Genomic DNA, 14,828 nt, shown 5'->3' on the forward strand with positions numbered 1-14,828 from the left:
AAAAAAAAAAAAAAAAAAAAAAAGACAAGATCAGTTCTGGTTTTCTGTCTTACACTACTAACTCAGGCCTCCCCAGGGCAACAGTCTTTGCCTGCTCTCCTGGCCAGTGCACTGCCCCATGGCTCTTCCTTGAGCAGGACAAAAGCACAGTCCAGGGCAATTCTCCTAATTTTCTCATTTTGGGCACTTCTTGCTCTGCTTTCCATCTAACTCACTTCACTCATCTTCTTTAACAACCCTACAAATAAAAGTACAGCTTTGTTTTAAAGAATCACATATGAATATTAAACTTCTTACCAGCATTTTTGAGTGGGATAAAGCTGTTCGTGGTGGAGGAAAAGCATGATCTGCTACTTCCAAATCTGGGTGTAAAATCTAAAGCAAAGAAGTTTTGTTATGCAAAATACCCTAATATCAGTAACATGCAGTCTTTAAAAAACCTGGGGCATTAAGATAAAAAGTATCAGTGCATGAATTATGATAGATTCCCTCATGAAATATAATTCTGTTGGCTGATATAGCTTTGTTTATCTTGTATTGCAGAAAGATCTCCAAAACAAAACATTTAGTAAAAAGACTTGTTCTAGAAAAACATGCATAGTATGGTCTTGCTTAATTGAAACACACACACACACACTGAACCTGAAATCTATATATGCATGAGCACACACATACACACACACGAATATATGCATAAATTAGATAAAAAGTTCAGAGGAAGTACGCGGCAAACTATAGAACAGTAGTCACCTCCAAGAACGGAGTGGTTTGGAGGGGAGAGAACTATTTGTCTACACACTTGAATTAGCTTAGCAGGCATTCTTTTTTAATTTTATGCTTTTTCAGTTTTGCTACAGGACCCATGAGCTCTCTGGAGAGACACATAGAGAAAAGGAAAGTGAGAAATCACCCCTTAGGGGGATGGCCACACCACAATCCCTTCACCTCCAGCCTTCTCTCAGATTTTGGGTATGTACACATATGCAGCAGATGTGTTTTTCAAGCTGCTGGATCCAGGACTTGAACCATGCCGTTGGCCATGTGGGATCCAGCCATCTTAACCACTACACCACCTGGCTAGCCCGAACAGGTATCTGTTTTTCTATATTATATTCTATAATTAAAAATTAACTAATTAGGGACCAGCAGTTAGCGTAATGGCTATGTCGCTGGACTCCCATGTAGTCGACCGCGGTTCGAGTCCTGGACCCGGTGGCTTAAACTCACGCCGGGCGCGTGTATGTGCATGCCCAAGATCCCGAGAGGAGAATGGAGGAGAAGGGATTGTGGCGTGGCCATCCTCCCTGGGGGGTGATTTCTCGCTTTCTATCTCTCTGTCTCTCTCTGTCTGTCTGGCGAGCGCATGTGCCCTATAGCAAAAACCTCTCCCAAAAAAAAGAAAAAAAAATTAACTAATTAACTGAAATACTGAGGAAAAAGGGAGCAAACTTTGAACTTTGTACTTCAGAGAGTAAAAAGCATAATACAATGTAACAAGTGCTATAAATACATAAAATGTAATATGTAAAACATAAAGTATAATAGATTTAACCTAGGTATTAAGGTTTGGAAAATGGTTTGTCCTCCAAAGGTTCATATTTTGAAATTTGGTCACCAATGCAATGGCATTGGGAGATGGAGAGGCCTAGTGGGCAGTGACTGAATTTTGGAGGGATTGGTCTCATGAATAGTTTTATGCCATCTCCCAAGAGACCAAGTGAGTTCTAGCTCTCATGAGAAGGGGTTAATTTTTGCAAAAGGTGGTTGTTATAAAGGAAAATGGCTGGCTCCAGGTTGATTTCTCTACATGTACCTGCTCTCCTCTCTGCTTCTGTCAGCTGTGTTGTGATATAGGCTGTTCTAATACCAGTCCTACACCTTTGGATTCTCCAGCTACTATAATTGTGAGTCAAATAAATCTCTATTTCTTTGTAAATCACCCAGTCTTCAGTATACTCAGTTTTACCAAAAGTAGATTCCACACATTGATCAACGTCGATGGCACAGATTTCACAGGTTACAGTATACCAGTATACAGCAGAATACCTGTCAGGAGCCACTGACTTAAGAACTAAAATCTTCATCTTTGTTAATTTTGGTACTTAATCTTTCAATAATAATTAGAATTAGCATATTTCATTTTATTTATTTATTAATTTTAATTTGACCAGAGAAAGACAGAGCGAGAGTGAGAGAGAAAGAGAGAGAGAAAGTGAGAAAGCAAACCTCTGGGTACAGGACTTGAACAATGGTCAGCCATGTGGAAGTCCAGTGCCCTTAACCACCACACCACCTACCAGTCCCACCTTCAATAATTATTAATAATGCTGGTAAATGGTCACATGAAAGACTTAATAATTACAAGATTTCTAAAAACATTACATTTTCTTCAATCACTCCAATACTACCTTTCTAACTTTTGCTATATCCATATATCATCTATGCAATCATAGTTCATATTTTTTGTCTTTAAATCTATTCACCTTTTTAAACGGAATGTTTTCTTAGATGATATCATTTATAAAATAACAAGATTTTATATTTTAAATATAAATTATAATACATAATTTTCTAAATATAATAGGATGACCACGTATCACCCCAAATCATCTCAGTTTTATAAAACATTCATCCTATCGATAAAGACCAGGAAACAGGCCTAGAAATGGGAAGTGATTTGCTCAATATCACCAAGTGGTAGAAGGCAGATCAGAATACAGGTCTTCTGTGTCCTATACTAGTGTCCTTTCTACTCTATCACATCTTGTATTTTAGATTACAAATTATATTTTTTAAAAAACGGTCTTCTCTAAATGTTCCCATTTCATCAATAGCACTGTAACAATGTAAGTACTAGTATAAATTAAGAAATTTTCTGAGAATAAAATCCCTCCTGGTAATCTCAGCCTTTCAAGTTTCTATGTAAAAGAGGGTAAAATTCTGGTTTTAAACAGTCCAGGCTATATATTATTAAAGAAGAATCCAAAGACCTTAGTTATGTCTTTTAAAAATGCACAAGGTAGAATTTTCTTTTTTTTTTTTTAAGAGAGATTTTTGTTATAGGGCGGGTACACTCACCAGAGAGAGTGAGAGTGAGAGAGAGAGACAGAAAGCAAGAAATCACCCCCCAGGGGATGGCACCTCAATCCTTTCTCCTCCATTATCCTCTTGGGATTTTGGGCACACATGCATACGCACCTAGCTTGAGTTTTAAGCTGCTGGGTCCATGGTCAACTACATTGCAGTCCAGCGATGTAACCATTACACCAACTGCTGGTCCCTAAGGTTCAATTTTCTGATGATGGATTAATGAGCACCTAAAACGCTATCAGTGTAATAAAATACTGCTTTTTTAAAAAAATTCAACTAAGGTAAAATAACTACAAAAAATATTAAACTTGTTTCAACTGAGAAAAACCCAGGCTATGAGATTTTTTAAAACTTTACTGCATATGGGCCAGCAGGTACTGTGGTGATTAGGGTGCTGGACTCCCACATGGCCGACGATGGCTCAAGTCCCTGATCTGGCGACTTGCTTTCTCACTTTCCCTTTCTCTCTCTGGTCAAATAAATAAATAATAATAATAATAATAACAACAACAAATAAAATAAAATAAATAATTCCTAAAAAAAAAAAAAACTTTACTTCATAGAATGTTAATATCTGATTAAGTCACATCTTTCTGCAGTAACCTGAAACAATTGGCAAATTTTACAGGCAGCACTTCTACCAAAGAGGCATGAGATGCCAGTAAGGAGGTTAGGAGACAGAAGCTAACTATTGCTGGGTGGTAATATTAGGTGAATCAGAGGTTTTCTAGGCAGAGTCTTGCTTTGTTTTTACAGGTGTAGTTACAATACCTCACACTGTCTGGTACATAGTAGCTACTAAATAAATATGCTAAATGAAGAAGGAAATGTAGAACAAACATACAGTTAGAATTTAAAGTATATTCTTTAGATTACTTAGCAAATGAAGAATTCTATTCTAACTAATACATGAGAACATATTCATGTTTCAAACATATAACTCTTTTATAAGTAATTACACAATTATTTTTAATGTCATCTATTTTATTTTCAGATATAAATCAAGAAAAATATTACTACTAAAACAAAACAAAACATGTCATACCAAAGAAAGAGCTGCTTGAGTTTGATGTAGAAGTGGTTCCGGGAGGGAAGAGAGGTGAATACATTCAGGAATTTTAATAGTACCTCCATCCAAATCTGCTATGATTACATCTAACTGAAAGAGATTTAAAAAAATTAACCTATAGTTAATAATATGTATATATATGTGTGTGTGTGTATGTATATATATATATATATTTTTTTTTTTTTAAGAGAGAGAAATTTTTGCTAGGTAAGTCATGTGTACTTGTCGAAAAGACAGAAAGAGAGACAGAAAGTGAGAAAACACCTCCCAAGAGGGATGGCCATGTTGTAGTCCCTTCTCCATTCGCCTCTTGGGATTTGGGGCACACATGCACACATGCCTAGCATGAGTTTTAAACCACCAGTTCTGGGACTCAAACTATGGTTGACTATGTGGGAGTCCAGCTACATAACCGCTACACAATCTGCTGGTCCCAAAATATATATGTTGCTAAGATAATTAATTTGGCCTTGGCTAATTCAAAATGGGAAGACCCAGGTGTGGAAGAGACTCTTGGATGTCTAGAGTAACAGTATTCTGGGTTCATGGCTCTCCAACTACCCTTTATTTTCCAGTTTTATTTGAAATTAGGAAAATATGACTAAGTTTCTGCCAATGGAACATGAGAAGTGATGTGTGCATTCTCGAGGCTTTAAGAAAGGGGTATGTTCTCCTACGATCTCTTTTCTCTTCCAATAGGCTGAAACTGTGAACTAGCAGCAACCTTGCCTCCAGCACTCAGATGATGAGAATGCCTGAAGGGATTCTGGAGGAGAAAGAAGGTAAGTGTGGATGTTGAATGACTTTATGGAGCAAACTGGTCTGGTATAAGGAACATCTCTATGGACTTCTACATGAGTGTGAGATAAAATTTCATTTTGTTTGAGCCACGGATTGTTGGATACACTGTTACAATAGTTTAGTCATATCCTAAATGAATTAGTTTTTATAACAAGATTAATAAGCAAAAGCAATTAGCATATATTAAAAGGGTATTATATGGATTTTAGAGGAAAATTGGATTTTTAGCTTTTATAAGAGACTATTTAAAAATAATTCACCTAAAACTGTAAGACGAGTTAGCCAAGATTAGTGAAGTTGTTACACTGACAACATGATTATAATTCATTCTGATTTATTCATTAAAAATGTAAGAAATTTACATTTGGCAATACTTGGCTTATACTACTTCCAGTGGCTGTTTATATTTAGTGGTAATAAAATGATCTATAAACCAAATGGGTATGCTTCTAATGAGCACTAATTAGAATTTGCTCAATATGGGGCCAGCAGGTGGCATGGTAGTTAAGGTGTTGGACTCCCACATGGTTGACCATGGTTTGAGTCCTGAACCTGGTGGCTTGTTTTCTCATTTCTCTTTCTTTTTCTCTGATCAAATTAAAAATTAATAATAATAAATAATTACTTTTTAAAAAGAATTTGCTGAGTATTTTTATTTATTTATTTTCTGAGGGGAAGAGATTTTTGCTATAGGGCACTGTTCACCAGAGAGACAGGAAGTGAGAAATCACTTTCCATACGGGATGGCCATGCCACAATCCCTTTTCATCCAGTCACCACTCAGGATTTTAGGTACACATGCACATGTGCCCAGTGTAAGGTTTTTAAGCCACCAGGTCTGGGACTCAAACCATGGCTGACGATGTGGGAGTCCAGCAAGATAACCATTATGCCATCTGCTGGGCCCATGAATATTTTTTATTGATTTACACATATTTGTATATTGTGAGATGAAAGTTAAGTAGGGATTAGATATCAACATATAGAGTTAGAAAGAATGATGTATGAATGAAGGTCCTGTTTATAATTATAATGTTTAATAATCTTTTATTTACACCTCTGATTTTATTACAACTGTAATTATTGTGTAAGTACCAACTGGGCTTACTTTCTTTGCTGACATTTAAAACTAAAACAGAAGTAGGAATATAAAGTCTTAAGAATCTGCAGATCACAGATGTCATGTAAACTAACGTATCAGAAAAGAATTTTTCTTACACTTCCTGAAGAATGTCATGCAATCTATTCCTTACCTCTACTTATATGGCATAGTTTTACTGGGCAGCTCGAATAGCTGGAAATGCTTACATTGAATAAAAATCAGTTTTTATATCCTGTTCCCACTGACTCTATTTCAGCCTTTAAAAGCTGCAAAAATTGACCTTTACCCTTCTTTTCTATGTCAGTCACTTTTATATTTACTTTTAGCCATCAAATGTATTAAATTATTACCTGAGAAAATTTCCTTAGGGTCTTATAGAATATAGTTTCTTAACTCTTGACAATCCTGGATGTCCTTCTCTGCACCACTTTATTTTGTTTCAGTTCCTCTTAAACAGATATATACAAAACTAAACTCGTTATTCCAGAACTAGTTTGAATGTTGAGTACTATATTTCCTCCTCTGGTATGTATATTCATATGTCATTAAGAATGAAAAATTTGATGAGGGGCTTATCCCAAACTTGTGTCCACTAAACCCTTCGCTTTTCTGCAAATGCTTTTTGCTCTCTTAGTTATCAACCATTCAATATTAAAGGAGGCCTCACTTCAAAATATGAATAAATTAAGCATTAATAATAGAAGTAGAAATATAATATTGTTTTTTGTTTTTGCCACAGGGCAAGTACACTTGCTGGAGAAAGAGACAGAGAGAAAGAGGAAGAGAGAAGGAATGTAAGAAATCACCCCTCTCAGTGGTATGGCCACACCCCAATTCCTTTACTTCCATTCTCTTCTCTGGATTTTGGGCCTGCATGCTCACACACCTGGTGTGATTTTCAAGCCTCCGCATCTGAGACTCAAACTGTGGAACTGGCCATGTGCAATCTAGTGCCTTTACCCCCATGCTACTTTCTGGCCTTTAATTTAGACTTCTAAGTCTTGCTTTCTTATAGATAGGATGTGGAATACAAAAAGATAAACTTAATATGTCAAAAGAGGGGTATTTAAAAATATTACTGAATTCCTTTTTAAAATCTCCTATACCTACTATAAGATAAAATTAATATATTTATACTTTTCACTGATGTTTTTCTTCTAGCAAATTTTTTCTATTAAAAATGCAACAGATCTGGAAGTAGCAGTTAGTTGAAATGTTACAGGACTCAAAGAAATATCAACTTCTGAACTCAATAACTGGAAATTTTAAAGATGAGTACTTACAAGTTCATGGATATCAGTTTTAAAGATAGAATGCACTCCAATAATGAAAGGTGTTGGGGAACTTAGAACTTCCAGTAGCTGAGCCGGGAGAATGGGAATGTAAGGATAACTGAAAATAATAAAAATAGGTGTCACACATACTTGCTTTGTCTACAATATAGACATATTTTCTCTCTTTTTCTTTTTAATGCTTCATGAATTTTAGATTTCTATGTTTAGAAATTATCAATATACTGACATTCTTACTAAAATTATAAAAGAAACAATTTAAAAATTCTTCAAGTGAAAGACATGATCAGACATAAGACGACAAAGTGAATGGGATCCAGGACAGCTTCCTTATCCCGTGTTCCCTATAGGCACGCACTCTCTTTAAGACTCTGAATATTGTTTGGAAATGTTCTTCTTTATATAGAAGCCTGACAATAGACAGTAACACTGACTCACCAACTCTCATGAGCTTCCCATCTCAATAATAGGTGATGATTTATGTATCTATTGATAAAACAATCATTAAATTCTATTTTCTATTCTTGATATTTACATTCAATAAGAATGGCCAAGAACATTTAGGTTGAGAACACTATCTTATCTAAAAGGTTAAGGGAAAGCATACTTATTTCTATAAAAGGTTTTTGTGTGTGTGTGTGTGTGTGTGATATTTTTGCAATAATGCATGTGTGCTCAGTGGAGAGAGACAGAAAGAGAGGGAAAGTAAGATATCACCCCCCAGAGGGAGGGTCACACAGCAATCCTTTCTCTTTCATTATCCTCTCAGGATTTTGGGCACACATACACTTGCATCCAGTGGTTTTTCAAGCCACCAGGTGTGGCTAGGACTTTAATCGTGGGGTCAGTTATGTGAGATCCAGTACCTTAACTACCACACCACTTGCTGGCCCTTAAAAAAGCTTTTTAAAAAGAATTCTAATGTTTAATCTATTTTGTATGAATTTAAAACTTAAGTTTCCCAGATATTATCATTACTGAATTGATTACACAGTATAGTAAAATATTCTATCTATAGCACTATCAGACACCATTGATTCGATTTTTTAAAACTTTTATTTTGAAAAAATTTTAACACACACCCTTAACAAAGAAAGAGAAGGGAAAAAAATTATGTTGAAGTTCATGTATCCAATCAAGCTTGACAGCTACCAGTGCATGGCCACATATTTATATTTCTACCTACTTTTATTCTCTTCTTTAATATTATTTGAAAGCAAACCTAAGACATCATATCATTTATACAGAAATACTTTATTAGGTCTAAAAGATAAGGGGCTCTTTTTATTAATAGAAACCTAACCCTACTATAACCCCTAAAAATTAAGAATAATCTTTTAATATCAAATAGTCAGCACTGACTAAAGACTTTTATCAGCAACTATATTCAGAGAATGAAATGTTGTTGACAATGCAATTTAAATTAAATAGTTTTTCACTAAGTTAATCAATATTCAGCAAAGAAAACTAGAAAAAGTCCCAAATTATAGGCTAGATTTTATCAGAATCATGACTTTCATAATGGCATAACCTTTTTAAATATGCCTGTGTGGTTCAAAACCATCATATCATGACGTTTTTATCAATCATCATTAAGTAATGCCTAATTTAGAAATAAATAAAATTAACAAGCAAAAAAACCTCACCTATATTTAAGCGGAAACATTAAAGATTCCAGGGCCCTACAGGCATCACTAAGTCTCTGGAAACTTGCAGAATGGAAGAGAACCTTATTTTCTGTGAGGACCGCACAAAAGAGGCTGAGGACATTCTGAATTCCTGAAAATACAAGAGCAAAGGCTTATCAAACACAATTCATTTTATATGGGCTGCTAACACTCACAGGCACAGAATGATGTAGAAAGAAAAAGTAATTTTTAAAAAATCCCTGAAGGAAAAATACTTGATTAAACTATAAATTCCATATAACCTATATATATCTGTTTTTCCAAATGTAGTCTTTATTCTTCAAATTAGTGTTACACTCTTTGGAACATATTAGTTGTCTGGAAATGCACTATTATCTTTTCAACTTCATCTCCAAAATCAATACTTAAATTACTGTTTTAGACGCTGACACTGTTCCAATAACTTTCTTCCCTGCTAAAGTCTATTTGTTGGATGTTACTATAGCTGTACCAATTTTGTTAAAATTTTCCTAGCATATGTTTTTTCATTGTTTAACTTCATTGTTTCACTACTTTTTATAAACAGAAGATAGCTTTTATATGTGTGTATATATATATATATAATATATATATCATATATATTGTATATGTATGTGTGTAGATATCTATCTATCTATATTATATATAATAAAAATTAGTTATCTCTTGTCTTTTTTATTATATATGTATTATATATTCTTCTTGTCTTTTTTTATATGTGTATATATATATATTGGCTATATATATATATACATGTATACATACATATATATATACCAGCTATCTGCTGTTCACAAAAAGTAGCAAAACAATGAAGTTAAATGATGAAAAACATATATAGTCATAGTGTGTATGTGTGTGTGTTAAAGGGTATGTGCACCCTCCAGAGAGACAAAACACCTCCAATGGGCTATGGTCACATTGCAACATAATCATACTGACTTATTTTTCAGTCCAGTTTGATAATCTTTGTCTTTTAACTCAATAATTTAATCAACTTACATTTATTATAATTAGTGACATTATATAATATGTGTGTGTGTGTAGTATTTTATAATTTTTAGTTAGTTAGTTATCTCTTGTCTTTATTTCTTTTATCCTCTCTCCTAGTATGGAAACTATAAGTTCTGATTCTAATTTTTTTGGTGTAATTGTAGAAAATACTTATTACAGTTATTATAAGTACTTATTAAAGTTAATAAATAAGTTATTAAAGTTAAAATAAGTACATTGTTTCTTATTTTCTTACTTTTATTACCGGCTCAAATCACCTTTTGTTATCTCATTTCAACCTTAATCACATAGACCCACTAAATCAAGAGTCTCCATTTGTTTTCCAAAGGTAAAATACTTTCTATATATCCCTACCATAGCTTACCTTCATGTAACATGTGCAACTTTCCTGTTGGTCCATTATTTATTGCTATTTGCTTTCACCATTTCCAAATTATCCATATGCCACATCAGAACCTATAGTTCAGATTTTCAATCTCTCATTTGAGCTAATACAATGGTTTCACAACGGTTTTTCTTAATCCAGTCTCCATTCCCTTCAACTCTATCATCCAAACAGTATAAATCTAATATCACTTTCATTTCTCCAATCTTTCAGTATCTTCCCATCCTACTAAGTAGTGATTTTCAAAAGTATTCTGTTCCACAGAAGCAATTTAGCGCAAGAAACGGCTTCAACTTGTTTTATATATGAATATCCCTTAGCTTCAGTTAGTAAAATGAAACAAAAATAAAAACCTATTCTACAGGGTAGCTACGTAGAAAAAAAATTAGATAATACATGGAGTTCTTGGCATAGTACCATGATAGTCAATGTATATTATACTAGCTGATATTCTAACTGTAGTTGTTGGGGCTGTTAATGTTAACTTTTTTTGTAGTTAGGATTTTGATGCTAAAAATATTTGAAAACTTGTAATCTACAAAATTAAGTCTGAATTCTATACGAAAATGCCCCTCTGGTGTCATCCCCATCTTTCCACCTCCACTACCATCTCCTACCATTGTTGATCAATACTGAACTTGTCTAGCTCTCAGAACACTTTTCTCACTTTAATAGCACTGCTTCTTTGCTCATGTTCTCCCTGCCTGATTCTCCTTCATTACCATGTGAGTACTTCAATAACTACTCTGGGCCTTATATATTCTAGTAGTCCTTCTGCCTGACACAGTACCTGGTACACAACTGGCACTCAAGAATATTTTCCTGAACTGACACACTCTCTGAACGGTGATGTCAGTCACAATGAAAAGGTATCAGATTCCAAATAGAAGTGAGATCATACAACATTTGTCTTTCTATGCCTGGCTTATTTCATGTAACAAAATGTCCCCAAGGTTCATCTATGTCATGACAAATGACAGGATGTCATTCTTTATTATGGCTGAGGTAGAGGTAGAGGGTGGGAGATGGGAAACTGTTGATCAAGGGTACAAAGTTTCAGTTAGGAGTAGTAAGTTTTTGTGATCTATTGCACAGCAGGGTGACTATAGTCAATAATAATATATTGCATATTTCAAAATAGCTATGCCTAAGTTTCGAAAATTTCACCATGAAAAATGATAAGTAAATGAGGTGATGGATAATTAGCTTGATTTAACTATTTCGCATTGTATGAACATAATATATTAAAACATTACATCGTGGGGACCAGCAGTTGGTTTAGTGGCTATATCACTAGACTGCCATTGTAGTTCACTGCGGTTCAAGTCCCCAGGCCCAGAGGTTTAAACTCACGCCAGGTGAGTGTGCATGTGTGCCCAAGATCCCGAGAGGAGAATGGAGGAAAAAGGATTGCAGCATGGACATCCTCCCAAGGGGTGGATTTCTCGCTTTCTATCTCTCTGTCTCTCTCTGTCTTTCTGGTGAGCGTACATGTCCTATAGCAAAAATCTCTACAAAATAAGATAAATAAAATAAAACATTATATCGTGTCCAACAAATGCATACAATTATGATTTCTTGATTAAATATAACATTAATTTACGGCCTGCCTTATAGTGCAGTGGTTAAGTGCTATACATTAGGATCCCATGTGACAAATGTAGTTTAATTCCCAACCCCAGTGACTTGAAAAACATGCCAGGCACAAGTGTGAACATGTCCAAAATCCTGAGCAGATAGAGAAATGGAAGAAAAAGGACTGTAGCATGACCATGTCCCATTGGAAGGTGCTTTCTCTCTTTCTCTTTCTCTTGTGCATGCACTTTGGAAATAAAAATAAATAAATAAATAAATAATTTTTAAAAACCTATTTAAATAAATATCTTTATAAATTCAGAGAAAGAATGTATAAAATGCACAATTATAAATGAAAAGTCAATAAATTCAATTATTTAAAATTAAACATTTGTATCAAAAGATAACATAAAAAACATGAAGACGAGTCTCAGACTAAGAAATTACCTAGGAAATATATAAATGGAAAAGGATATGAGTTCAAAATATGATTCTTTAAATCCCTACTAAAATAAGTAAAAAGAAACAATAATAGAATAATATGAACTTAATTTACAGAACTGGAAACCAATATGGTTGGCAAACCTGAATTTCCTTTTTCCTAAGAGTTTTATGATTTTTAGTCTTATTTTTCAGGTCATTAATTAATTTGGGCTTACATTTTTATAGTTTATGGTAAGGATCCTGATTTATCCTTAACAATATTTTCTTTTAATCCATAAACACAGGCTTTCTTTAATTTCTTTAAGCAATGTTTTGCAGTCTCCAATGTACAAGCCTTTCACATCCTTGGTTAAATCTGTTCCTAGGTATTTTCCTTGTCTAAATATATTGTAAATGAAGTTGTTATTTTTAATTTCAGATTGCTCATTACTGATATATCTTCTCTTAAAAATATTCTTAAAAATTGTGGGACCATCAGATGGTATAATGGTTACATCACTGGACTCCCATGTAGTCGACTGTGGTTGAGTACAGGACCTGGTGGCTTTAAACTCATGCTAGGTGCATGTGTGTGCATGCCCAAGATCCTAAGAGGAGAATGGAAAAGGTATTGCTGCATGGCCATCATCCCTGGGGGGAAGAGGGAATGATTTCTCACTCTCTGTCTCTGTCTCTCCAGTAAATCGTTCACTCTATAGTGAAAATCTCTTTTAAAAAAAAAAAAAAAGGTAAAACAATCCTTAGTTCATAGGCTGTACAAGAGCAGGACATGACCTAGCTTGACCAGTAAGGCATTATTTGCTGACCAGCAGCTGAATTTTTTTTTTATAGGCAACATATAGTTGTATCTTCCTTCTTAAATCCAGTTTGACAATCCCTGTCTTTTTATTAGTATTCGGTGCATTCACATTTAATGTAATTATTGATATGGCAGATTTATGCCAGCAATTTTGTTATTTACTATTAAGTCATTTTGTTTATAGTGTTATTTTGCTATTCCTTTACTGCCCTTTTTTGTGTTAAATTAAGTTTTTTTTTCTTTTAGTTTGTCATTTTTTTTTCCTCTTTTATTTTAATTCCAGAGAATGTGTGTGCTTGCTTGAGAGAAGCGGGGGTGGGGAGATAGTGTATGAGAAAGTACTCCTTAATGGGGCACGATCATGCCACAATCCCTTCTACTCCATTTCTCCATCATGTTGGGATTAGGGACATGCATGCTCATGTGCCTGCTGTTTGGGATTCAAGCCATGGTTGGCTATGTGGGATATATCTCCCTTAACCACAATGTCAGAGGGTTGGCCCCAAAACATCTGAAACAATACAAAATCTACTTCGAGTTAATCATGCTGTTCTGGTTTGTACCACGGTTTGTTCCCACAAGTTTCATGTTTCAGAATTTTATGTTAGCAGGTGATGAGGCCTCATGGGAGGTGACTGGTTTAAAACTGCATCAGGAAGGCAACAGTCTCATGAATGGATTAATAATGTCTTTTGAGACCCAGTGAGTTCTAGATCTCATGATAAAGGTTAGTTCTTGTGAGATCTGCTTATTAAAAAAGGGAGGGTGCAGGCTGCTTGCTCTCTTCATGTACCCACTATCCTCTGTGCTTCCATTAACCACACTGTAGACCTAGGCTTTTACACTTTCTAGCCACCAAAACTGTTAGTTTATAAATAAATCTCTGTCTTCTTTATAAAATCACTCAGGTATTTCTTCTAGCAATGTAAAAACAAACTAAGGCACCTGGCCATTCAAGTGAAATATAGTAAAGCTGCTCTACTACAGCTCTATTTCCTTTCAGCTCTTATGTCTCTGCTGTCAAATATACCAGCATGTGTTACAAATAGAACAATACAGTGCTATAATTATTTCTGAGCCAAATATGACCTAGATTTAGATAGTAGAAGTCCCTTAACTTAGTTCCTGTGTCCCTGAGACAGTGCTTCTTTTTTATTTTTGAGATCTTTTAGTTTTGAGCTTAACAAAATAATTAAGGCTCATATTGTAACTATGTTGCCCCAGTCCTAAAGCAGCCATTTCTTCAAAGAATCCAAGACTCAACAAGGAGTTCACTATTTGTTTGCAATTCTCTTTTCAAACATGCCCCAAACTGAGGTTACACAGTCAAACACTGTATTTGTGAGTTACGTTGATTAAGTTTTTCCCTGTTCAGTGTGGTTGGTATTTATTTATTTATTTATTTATTTATTTATTTATTTATTTATTTATGAGGTTTTTGCTATAGGGCGCGTGCGCTCGCCAGACAGAGAGACAGAGAGACAGAAAGAGAGAAATCACCCCGCAGGGGGGATGGCCACGCCACAATCCCTTCTCCTCTATTCTCCTCTCGGGATCTTGGGCATGCACGCACATGCACCTGGCGTGGTC

General features: G+C 34.7%; 1 protein-coding gene across 3 annotated transcripts in view; it reads right to left on the minus strand.

The window, feature by feature from the left end:
- Positions 1-14,828, minus strand: part of SBF2 (SET binding factor 2) — a gene marked incomplete at its 5' end in the record, with an annotated part of 353,908 nt that overhangs the window by 204,917 nt on the left and 134,163 nt on the right. For all 3 annotated transcript variants that reach the window (XM_014581887.1, XM_014581886.1, XM_014581888.2), the window contains 4 exon segments: positions 298-375; positions 4,136-4,249; positions 7,346-7,454; positions 9,001-9,133. In XM_014581887.1, the coding sequence (XP_014437373.1) occupies positions 298-375; positions 4,136-4,249; positions 7,346-7,454; positions 9,001-9,133 (434 nt within the window).

Source organism: Tupaia chinensis, unplaced genomic scaffold (assembly GCF_000334495.1).
Source record: "Tupaia chinensis unplaced genomic scaffold, TupChi_1.0 Scaffold141165_1, whole genome shotgun sequence".
In the NCBI taxonomy this organism is placed as follows: Eukaryota; Metazoa; Chordata; class Mammalia; order Scandentia; family Tupaiidae; genus Tupaia; species Tupaia belangeri.